Here is an 11,230-nt window from a genome sequence, read left to right as displayed (position 1 = left end):
GTGATTACAAGTGAGCAGTTTTAACAATTTCAGATTGATAACATGACATGAAGGTAAATGATTGCTAAATGACTCCTTTCTTTTTGTTGTAGGTTTTTGGAGGTCCAGCAGCACACTGCTTTCATAAATTTGTGTGTAGAGTGCAATACAGAGAGTGGCAAGGATGGAGGATGCTTCAACATTCACAGCATCATTGGTTTATGTGTGAGTGTGTGTGGCAAGTGTGCCAGTCATTCCTTGATATCAGTCTTTCGTTTAAAGAAAAAAAAATTGTGTGTAATTACGTTTATATACATTTTTGAGTGAGAATATTTTGACTGATTAATTAGTATGTTTCTCAACTCTCTAGTAAGCTTTGCTGTTACTGTTCCATGTAAGATTTCAGGGGCCGTATTCTTCAAACTCATAGCTAATGACGTGATCGTAGTGAGACAAAATGGTGCAATTTAGACACAAGTCCTTCTGTGACAGGCTCTAATCTAGTGACTCATCATGAGTCACTAGGTTACGATCAAACTCAAACAAACCTTGCCCCGTGTGGCCTGCATGTCATGTGTCGGGCTATCAGGCATAATCTTCTCCTGTTTGTCATGTGTCTTTTGTTTGTATACACAGTGACTATTCCCAAAGTAGTAATACGATGTCAGAATAATTAAATTTGTAGAAAATTATGTCAAGTAGCTATTTTTTTCTATACATATATAAAGTTGGCAAATAATGAGCCTAAAGACCAACAGTGGAGTGACAGTGAGGCATTGAGTGAGACCTGAGGCTGTGTAGAATATGGCCTCTGAATGATGGTCTGTGTTTTTTATATTTATGGTGATAGTATAGTATTGCAAGGGACATGTTTTTTGAGAGCATTGCCATTGTGAAATGCTTAAAAAATCATTTTACAGAGTTGATAGTTTCTCCAAGACTTTTGCAACGAAAATGGTCTAAAATACTTTTAGAACTTGTAGTTACTAACTAGACTTGTAAAGTGAAAATGTTCTCAAAATACTAGTCTTATGTTCATATATTCATTTTTTTTCTGCTATATTAGACAAATGGCAATGATAGGTGGTTTGGGCAGTTTTCCAGAGATTGTACAGTTTTTCGGGCAGTTTTGCAGGGATTTTTCAGCATTTTTTGTCATTTTTGGGTAGTTTTCCAGGGATTTTTCAGTATTTTCTTGCCATGTTTTGCTATTTTCCCAGCTTCCTTAGCAGTTTTGCAGCTTTAAGGCATTTCTCTGCCATTTTAGCTTTGTTTAGGCTAACTGTTTGAGCATCTTCAGGGCTTCTTTTTTGATTCACAGAATAATTTATAGATTCAATTACAGAATTGTTAAATTTTTTTTTATTTAGTGGTGAAATACTGTAACCATGTGTATATTGTGGGGCTAATAGGGTCAGGTTACGCTTGGCTTTGAGTTAGGCATTTCACAAGTATCAAAGAATAAAAGAATTATGAAATGCATCAATATTAATTCAACCATGATTTATTACTAAGTACTAACACCAGTCATGTGAGTACATCACAGAACATGGAAGGATTAATAAACACTGTGGGTACATTCACATTAGATGGAAGGAATGATGAACATTACAAGAGTGATGACAACATTTATTATTAGTTAGGTTAGATGAAGCAAACTAGTCTGTCCTTCCTCCATGGGTAGCACCACGTTACCAGGACAAAGCTGGTGCGAGGCAGGGTCAAATCCCCCGCGGATGGTGCAGAGAGGAAGTGTGTCTTCCCTCCCTGGATGGCACCACCGTGTTACCAGCTGCGACAGAGCTGGTGCGAGGCAGGGTCCAAACATAAAAAATACACCAAAAACATACACATAACACTTTGCAACACTACTGAATACACTTGTAACACCCCAAATATATCCCAAAACCAACAGTATGCATTATAAATTAACGTCAAGATTAAAAGGGACACTTACCTAAATATTACATCTTGGTTCCTTCTCCTATTCCGCTTCTATTTCTCATTTCTTCTTCATCCTCCTCCATTGCTTCTCCTTCATTTGCTTCCATCTACACGCCTGAGCCTAGAAACACATCAAAACACTAGATGTTAGACGAAATATTGAGGAAATGGAGGGTGACTTAAGTATTGTGGCTTGGCTGCTCCTCTTCTTCCTCCTCTCTTTCTCCTTCCTTCCTCCTTATCCTCCTTTATTTCTCGTTTCTTCCTCCTTCTGCTACTAGTATCTACACACCTGAACCTAGAAATACAAGAAAACACATAGAAATCACTATATATTAGGCAAAATATCGACGAACTGGGGTGTTGGAAAAGAGGCGCGAGCCCGAGGCTATGATGAGTCACCACCTGGGCTGTGGTCATCAGGGAGAACGGGAACGGGGGTGACTCGGCTAAATTACGTATATAATTTGATTTAAAAAATAACTTTTAGAAAAAACGAAGCCACGACCGAATGTATGACATTTTATGACGTGATAAATATTTAAACTGTTTTTCAAAATATCAAAATATCTCCAGCTCAACTAGTTTTTAAAAAATGTCTAAATTAATTGCGATAAAAGTATAAAGCATTTTCAGCAATAACTTCTCTAAAACGCCCTGGAAAGTCAAGCCATTTTCACTTGACGAGTATTTTACCACATTTCACGGAGTCTGAGCTATCGTTTAAGGCATTCTACGGCGAGTCAGACCGAGAACCAGAAACGTGAGCAAATAAAATAAAGAAAAATAAGACTTTTGTTCAACATCACCAAACACCATTACAAAGTCCACACATTTCACTCAATAGATTGATTTCACACTTAAAAGAGCATAGACGAATCTTTGCTACCATAAAGGCTCACTTATAGCTTCAAATAAAAAAGCTCAAATTAGGAAATTGAAATTTTTGACCGTTCAAAAGCCCTTAACATACGCCATAAAACACCACTAAACGCTACCTATTTACTCAATACAGGCGCGGAAAACACTTCAAACACAACGAAACATTTATAGAAACCATAAAAACATACCATGGATGCGTAATATTACCGTTAGCAAATATTTGAAAAAAAGTATTTAACCCTCCAGGCTTCCGAGGGGGTAGGGTTACTGCTGGGGGACCGATGGGGGAGGAGGCCCGGAGGCGAAATTTTTTTTCCCAAACGATTTGGAGTGTGGGGGCGGGGCTTAAGTGATGCATGTGTAGAGAAAACGAATTTTATGGGTAACTTTAAGTGATGCGTGTCTAGAGAAAACGAATTTTATGGCTGACTTAATTATAATATATTATTAACAATCACATTCTCTCTCTCTCTCTCTCTCTCTCTCTCTCTCTCTCTCTCTCTCTCATACACACACACACACACACACACTCTCTCTCTCTCACACACACACACACACACACACACACACTCTCTCTCTCTCTCTCTCTCTCTCTCTCTCTCTCTCTCTCTCTCTCTCTCTCTCTCTCTCTCTCTCTCTCTCTCTCTCTCTCTCTCTCTCTCTCTCTCTCTCTCTCTCTCTCTCTCTCTCTCTCTCTCTCTCTCTCTCTCTCTCTCTCTCTCTCTCTCTCTCTCTCTCTCTCTCTCTCTCTCTCTCTTGAATATGGAATATAAATCTATAACTTTGGGGTAGACGTAGCTCCTGAGGTAAACTACTGGAGGAATTCTGTGGATACGTGACAGGTAATACAATAGTCACTCTTGCTAGTTTTCTATAGAGCGCGTCGTTTCTCACGCGTACGAAACAGGTACCGTCATCACAAGCACGACTGTCAACAGGCAGATATGAAAAGGTTTCCCTCTCCTGTGTGTAATACTTTGAAGGTATGTTTCAAATACTCTTACTTTATATTTTATGTGTAGCCTACTCATTATGTTCATAGTCACAGTATTAAGAGTTCCGCACCACAGGAAGTGTCCATGCAATAATGTTTTGTGTGGGGTACGTTTAGTGGTCATGAATGACACTTAACATTACATGAGCATTTCAGCATCATCTCAGTCATTTAGTTTGATTTTTTTTTGTGCACAATAATATCTACTTCAGCACCTGAACTGTAGCAACTGAGTGATGATGGTGGTGAACAAAAACACTACTTATTCAGTGTGTGTGAGAGAGAGAGAGAGAGAGAGAGAGAGGTGTGTGTGTGTGTGTGTGTGTGTGTGTGTGTGTGTGTGTGTGTGTGTGTGTGTGTGTGTGTGTGTGTGTGTGTGTGTGAGAGAGAGAGAGAGAGAGAGAGAGAGAGAGAGAGAGAGAGAGAGAGAGAGAGAGAGAGTGTGTGTGTGTGTGTGTGTGTGTGTGTGTGTGTGTGTGTGTGTGTGTGTGTGTGTGTGTGTGTGTGTGTGAGAGAGAGAGAGAGAGAGAGAGAGAGAGAGAGAGAGAGAGAGAGAGAGAGAGAGAGAGAGGTGTGTACTAAAGAAATATTTTCTTATATCTAACCTGCAGCCTTGCTTTCTAATCTTCCTGCCATGATTTCTAGTCCTATTTCTCTCCTCTAAGGTAAAGAAAGATCTCACATCTATGTAGTTTGTATCTGAGAACATTTTAAATAACTCTATCATATCCCCTCTTATACATCTCCTCTGAAATGAAAACATGTTTAATTCCTTTAATCTATCTCTATACTCCAGGCGCTTTAATGCTGGTATCATCCTAGTCTTGCGTGATGTGATGTGAATGTTTTCCCTCTTCACACGTGCAATGCTACGTAGCCTCCCTGTGTGCTTATGAGTTATCCCTCCCTCCCCCAATGCCCTAACAAAGGACAATAGTTTTGAGATAGGAGTAGGATCCCTGTGCGAATGAAGTGTGTATGAGAACCTGAGTGCATATAATGTTAATATTCAAAAATAAACATAGAACATATAATAGATAAATAAAAAAAAAAAAAAATTGTTTATAGAAATCTAAAAAAAGTTTAAAAGAATAAATAAATCAATGAAAATGACATAATACCCATGCTATGGTGATGGCCAAAAAGACACTTTATAAGAGCTCAGCCTGCCGAACTGAGAGTGAAATCCGCTACCGTTATCCTCATGATTGAATAAAAAAAAAAAAAAAAATGATTTGCCTACACACATAATTCATTATTTGCTAATTATACAATATGAATTTTTGAACGGTGATCTATACAGTATTGGAGGTAAGAAAGGTAATTAACGTAGATCCATTCAGGCTAGTCTCTCACTCACCAGATTCTCTTCCTCATCGCTGGAGTGCAGGTGAGGGCAATAAAGTGTCAACAAAGTCACGTGGATATCAATAACTCATTTGACTTTCCCACGTTTCTTTTTTCAGGCCGGGTGTAAGCTTCACCTGGACGCTCTGGGTGCGGAACTGGGTGTCCAAGGACTCTTATCTACTTTAGGTATCTATCTACCTCACATACTTATCACCATGCTCTCTGATAATATAATTTACTAAATACATAGTCTTTGACATTGAATTAAATGATGATATATAAATGCAAGCACAAATCATCCAACATAGTAAATTTTAGAGACACCCAATTAGCTGACACAATAAAAACATTTATCATCTCGTACCCTTAAGTGTGAACCTGCCGCAAGCGTGGGTCCTGGTCGTTGGTACCTTACTCTCACCCACAAGAAGGCCAGACAGCTTTTAATAAGGCAGACAAGTGTGGCGGTGAGGGCGTGAAACATTCAATGGGGTGGTGTGGGCGGCAGGATGAAGACTGAGGGAGCTGAAAGTGACCCCGTGGTGGCTGAGGTAAGGCTGGCCTGGCCTCTCGCTGCCTGTCTCTTGTGGTATTATGGACTAGTAGGAGTAATTATTTATACATTCGTGTCAGTATTTAGTTTGAATTTTTTTTACAGGATTTTTTTTTCCCCAATTAAGAGCAATTTAGGTATAATAAGTTTGTGCATATGGGAAGAGTTGAAATTGAAAAAATTAATAGCATATTATTTCAGATTCCTGTGTATCTGTCCAAAACTTTGTTGGATAAGCTGTATGTGCTGCAGTACCCAGTGCGTCCTTGTTCTCACTCCTACGATAATGCCACAGTCCTCAAGGTTAGTACAGACTTAGAACCAGAACCAAGATAACAGAGCTTTCATTGTAGTTACAATTTTGTTAATGTTACGAAGGCTGCTGAGCTGAAGTGTTTATACTTCTCTGTTTGTTTCTTATGCAGGAATGTAGTGATATTTTCTGTGATTACTTTCTCTTATGTTATTGTGCTCTCTTGTCAAGCATTACTGTCATTTGTAGCTTCATTTATAGTGATGTAACAGAGGTAAGTGTGATATTGAATTTATTGGTGTAGGAGGTGAAATAGGACACAAAACATGGCTTGGTTGATGTCTCGTTGAAGTTTGGTCACAGTTTTCAGATCGTGATGACATTTCTTTCAGTTACATAGGAAAGCCATTATATGAAATGTCAACATCAGAGTGGAGGACTTGAGTTATTGCAGAGTACCCAAATAGGGTCCTTTCACTTCAATGTATGTAATGAACTTCCAGACTAAAATTCGGCCTCAGAGTGGACACGTAGAGATAGAGATGGGGCTGAGGACCAGAGGACCCACTTATGACAAGAGCAAAGGAGAGCAGATTGCTTATAATGTGGATGGAGCATACAGGGAGATGAGAGATTCTGAAGATAACTTTTATAAGAGGTGAGTTGGCATTAGTTAATAATATATCATGTAGTAAAACTTGTAGATTTATATGTACTTGTCAGTGTCTTTCATTGTGTCACTATTATGTTTCTTTTTTATTTTTGTGTAAAGTTCATGTCTTCAATATTTTATCATTAGTAGTATTAAAATGAGAGATGCCACATGTAGAAAGTGACCACTGAAAGATATACAGGGCAGGTGTGCTACTTACCATCTTGCAGTAATGTTATGGACAAGATAGTGTTGACATCGAGCAAGGCCTTGAGTGATACAAGCCGCTATGCTGTTGGTGTTGTGCGGGACAACAGCTTGCACCTCACGCCAGTCACCACAGTCCTTGCCTTGCGGCCTTCCTTTTCCTACTTGGATCAGGCAGACAAGCGGAGTCGGCAGGACCGAAAGGATACAACTGGGGAAGAAGGTGATGTGGATATCATTTAAGATGTATTATCTAGACAGGATGCAGATACTATCATGAAGTGTTAGTCAATAACTTGTGGACTTGGCTGATTAAAACTGTTTTACAATAACTTATTCCTTAAGATAAAATTACATTAAAATTAAGTTATTAATAAGTGGTCTTGTTGTTTCCAGATTCTGATGAGGAAGAAAAAGCCAAAAAAGTAACTGTGAGATTTGAGAAGCCAGAAACTGAGAAAAGCCGTAAGGCTAAAGAAAAGAGTTATGGGTTCCTATTGCGAAAGATTCATGAAGAGCCATGGATTGAAGTAGATTATCACAAGTCAGTTGGATGCCAATAATCTAGATTCTAAACAGTACTATTTCTAGTTATTTTTTATATGAACTTGTCTTTTGTTGATATATAGTAGCATGCAAACTGAAGCAGAAAAGAAGAATTATAATCATTGTTCTGAGTTTGCTGCAGCTTTACACTCATATCATCAGTTACTTTCTTTTCATCTTCATCAGGGTTATGTATCTCCTACCTCTAGTACATTTCTGCATTCTTGCTGCACAACACTGATACATTTCCAGCTTCTTTATGACCAAGTTTGTTTGGATTATTTAAAAAATCTTACCCATCGCTATTCATAAAGATGAACTTACTAATCTGCAGGTCTGGTGGAGAGCATAGTGAGTTTGAGAAGAGGAAGCTTTACTGCCTTTATGAGGATGAACATATTGATCAGTTCAGCCTTAATGCTGATGAATACATGAAGCACTTGGTGCCACCCACAGAGGAAGTGCAGGTTGTTGCTCCTGGCTTACCTGCCCACCTCATGTCTCGCTCAGCCCTGGCCTCCCTCCCTTTGCATGACCGAGTCAAGACAGTCATGGTCAATGGTGAGAAAATGCTTCTTTAATTTAAGAATGAATAAAGCAAAGTTTTGATTTACTTAGTTATTCGAAATCTGCTATATGAAGCTCTTAATAACATAATGTGCCAAGTGTCACATATAGAAAGTGGAGAAAAATGCAGCTAAAGTTGTGGTACTTTCAAAGTGATGTAACTTAGGAACCCATGAATATTTTTCAATATTTTTTTTATTCAGTGCTACACTTACTTGATCTCCTACCTGTGGGGTTTGGCACACTATGTTATTTGGGGCCTCTTATAATATTAAGAAATCCAGTACAATAAAATCCCTTGAAAGAACAGTAACTAGAATTGGCCATGGAAAATAGTAAGAAAGGCAGCTGTGTTATGGCTCATGTGGAAACATAGTCAAGAGAAGAAGATTGAGGCAACAAATAGCATCTGACTCAGTTATATAAAATTCTTTGTGGATTTTGTTAGGTAAGTCTTGATATCACATGTTTGATTCCAATATATTTCTAGAAAAGCCACTTTAGGAGATAGTCTTGTGCAATTGCTAGAAGTTGCCTGCAAACTGCCAATAGATAAAACTGTAACTCAGTCTCTAATACCAGGTATCCTGTTTTTTTCAGCTGGTGTTGCATCCTTTGTGGAGCTTCTCGGTGTGCTGGGTATGGGTGCCAACACAGAGTCATCCCAGTCAGTGCTAAAAGTGCTGCAGCAGGTGGCAGTTCTTGTACAAGGAAACTGGGTAGTCAAGTCAGATATTATCTATCCCAAAGACAGCAAATCAGAGTGTGGTGTGCCAAATGATCTCATCCAGCGAGGGAGGGACTATGTGGTGAGTTTCTGGCTCACACTACTTTGTGACATGAACCACTGAGATGCAAACAGTGTTAAAAATAGTTAGAATTTTGAGTAAAGTGTGTATTTGTAATTAAGTGCACGTGGTTTTGTGTGAAGGAAGATAGAAAGAGGGCAGGCTGTGACTGCCGTCTTGTGTTGTGAGACACAAAGGGGAATGTTCAGTGAGGTCAATGCTGTGTTAATGATGAGTTCACATCACCCTTTGATCCTGTGTTTGAATTCTCAATGGGAGCCAAGCAACACTGACCAGAAGAAAATTAGTTCAATGTTGAGAATATGTACTCAAGGAACTAAAAATCTAACCTATGGTGACTGCACCACAAGTAACATGTTATAGATTACTATAGTGGTTAATAATTTCTTTAAGTCTTTGTAACAAGCTAGAATGTACTTACAAAATATGTTATATTCATATGTGGATGATAAGATTTAGACTCCAGATTTGTATTCAAAATGAGGGATCACTGACATCTTTCTTTGAACAGCTATACCTGTTCACAAAAAAGACTGGTGTCACCCGAGGAGAAGTGGCAGATGTGGTAGGGCTGCCCAGTAGTGACCTGAAGGAAATTCTGCGTGGAGTGTCACGCTACAGGGGCACTCGTGCCATTTGGGAGTTCCTTCTGCCAACAGACAGTACTTTCTTGAACAAGTAAGTTATCCTTGTGATTTGTGTGTTGCTGATGCTGAGGCCTGTCTGTATTGTGGCTGATAGTATTTTTGCTATGTCTCTTTTAGAATCCATCCTCTTTATGTACTTATTCTTGCTATTTGATTTGTATATCAGACAAATTGTTAAATGGTGATCAGATTCTCTCTTTGTAAGGTAAGTGATCTTTTCATGCTAAAGTTTATATGATTTTCTGCACAGATGAAACCATGGTAATTATTATCATCATCATCTTGATATCTTGCTGAGATAACATGACTGTGTGGTTGATGCTTGAGATTAGAAAAGAAATGAATACTTAAAAAAAAAAAATGTAAAAAAATAACAAAGAGGATGATGTGATATGACAATGGCTACTTCTAGCTGGACATACATTGTTCTGAGATAGTATGTTATTGAGAATCCTTTTTGTAAATCCTTTTTGTACTAAGCATTTACATGTGGCATCCTTGGGAATTCACCTCTCCACTACTCTGCCAAAGGTACCTGTGCCATGCTTAGGGTAATCTGAGAATACCCTTGCCTTATATTCTAAGAAACATATATATGTTTTTTTCATTCTAAATTAGTTATCTCTGATTGTGCATGGCAAGTATAAGAGAAATTTTCTCCCCCTCCAGTACTTTGGTTGATAGAGGTGTGTTATCCCTGACAGGTACCCAGATGTAGTGCAGCGGCAGCAGATGATCTGGCAGTCAAGGAGTGAGCAGTTGGCACATAATTTTAAGGAGAAAGTAAGGAAGTATGGTGTACTATTCATAGTGAAAATTTTGCATATTACTTTGCAAAGCAGTGTATGATGCATAGTTTCTTGATTCATCAGTTTAGCCACATACACTTTACTTCAAATATTTTCAGAAGATTGTCCATAATAGTAAACTTTTAGATTATATACATCTTAATTAATATTTTAATAAGAAAGTAGGATGAGCTTTATTGTATTACTTGGCAGTAAGAATTACTTATTTGTTTTATTAATGTTCTCTTCCACTTGGTCATATTGCAGACGAGTGGTGAAGGTAGCAAGGGTACAAACTCCACCAGTCCACAGAAGAAAGGTCGATCTGTCCGTGTGAAAAGTGAGCCAGTTGAGGATGTGGCGGACGGTGAGGCCCAGCCCGCCCCAGCCAAGCAGCGCCGGGCTAACAGGGATACTAGATGAAACAGGCATGGATAGGAACTTGAGGAACTGTATTCCTTGAGGCTTCCTCTATCAAAACTATTCCGGGATCTGTTAATCCTTGTTCTTGTTTATTTAGCTGTATTCTGTATTTAATTAATAAGCTACTAATTAAATTACAAAGTAAAATTGATTTGTTTTATACTACTACAGTTTTAGATATGGAGAGTGGAAGTCAATAAAGTTCTCTTTTTGAGACAAGAAAGTTAGAAGTCTTTACAAGAGTGTTGGAGAAGATGGTAAGCAAGGAAGAAATTGGTTAGAGTGCAGTGGATCATGTATTATGAAGAAGAAAACACAGTAAAGGTGTCAACTCTGGACAGTTTGCCATGTGGTCACTGGGTATATGGTGCAACAACAAAAATATGATTATATTATCATGAATTCTGCCCCCCCCTACTCTCTCTCTCTCTCTCTCTCTCTCTCTCTCTCTCTCTCTCTCTCTCTCTCTCTCTCTCTCTCTCTCATCCATTCAGGGCAGTATATTCTGTGTAACACACACACACACACACACACACACACACACACACACACACAGACACACACACTGATAGGATAACAATAATAATGATAATAATAATAATAATAATTATTATTATTATTATTATTATTATTATT

General features: G+C 38.4%; 1 protein-coding gene and 1 long non-coding RNA gene across 2 annotated transcripts; one reads left to right on the top strand and one right to left on the bottom strand.

Annotated features, from left to right (window-relative positions):
• Positions 1 to 1,596: 1,596 nt before the first annotated feature.
• On the bottom strand, positions 1,597 to 1,998 carry LOC123499825. The gene is made up of 2 exons (XR_006673115.1): positions 1,937 to 1,998; positions 1,597 to 1,782 (listed from the first exon to the last, which is right to left on the bottom strand). It is a non-coding gene; the product is annotated as an uncharacterized LOC123499825 (long non-coding RNA).
• Positions 1,999 to 5,557: 3,559 nt separating this feature from the next.
• On the top strand, positions 5,558 to 10,741 carry LOC123499824 (DNA-directed RNA polymerase III subunit RPC5-like). Its single transcript, XM_045248327.1, has 10 exons — positions 5,558 to 5,700; positions 5,904 to 6,005; positions 6,459 to 6,613; positions 6,838 to 7,037; positions 7,211 to 7,358; positions 7,695 to 7,921; positions 8,528 to 8,736; positions 9,248 to 9,414; positions 10,088 to 10,166; positions 10,439 to 10,741. Exons 1-10 carry the CDS (start codon positions 5,659 to 5,661, stop codon positions 10,592 to 10,594), a joined length of 1,485 nt encoding a protein of 494 aa, XP_045104262.1. The 5' UTR covers positions 5,558 to 5,658; the 3' UTR covers positions 10,595 to 10,741.
• The last annotated feature ends 489 nt before the right edge of the window (positions 10,742 to 11,230 follow it).

This window comes from Portunus trituberculatus, chromosome 50 (assembly GCF_017591435.1).
Source record: "Portunus trituberculatus isolate SZX2019 chromosome 50, ASM1759143v1, whole genome shotgun sequence".
NCBI classification, from domain to species: Eukaryota; Metazoa; Arthropoda; class Malacostraca; order Decapoda; family Portunidae; genus Portunus; species Portunus trituberculatus.
The sequence above is the reverse complement of the archived record's forward strand: the minus strand, read 5'-3'. Positions and strand labels throughout refer to the sequence as shown.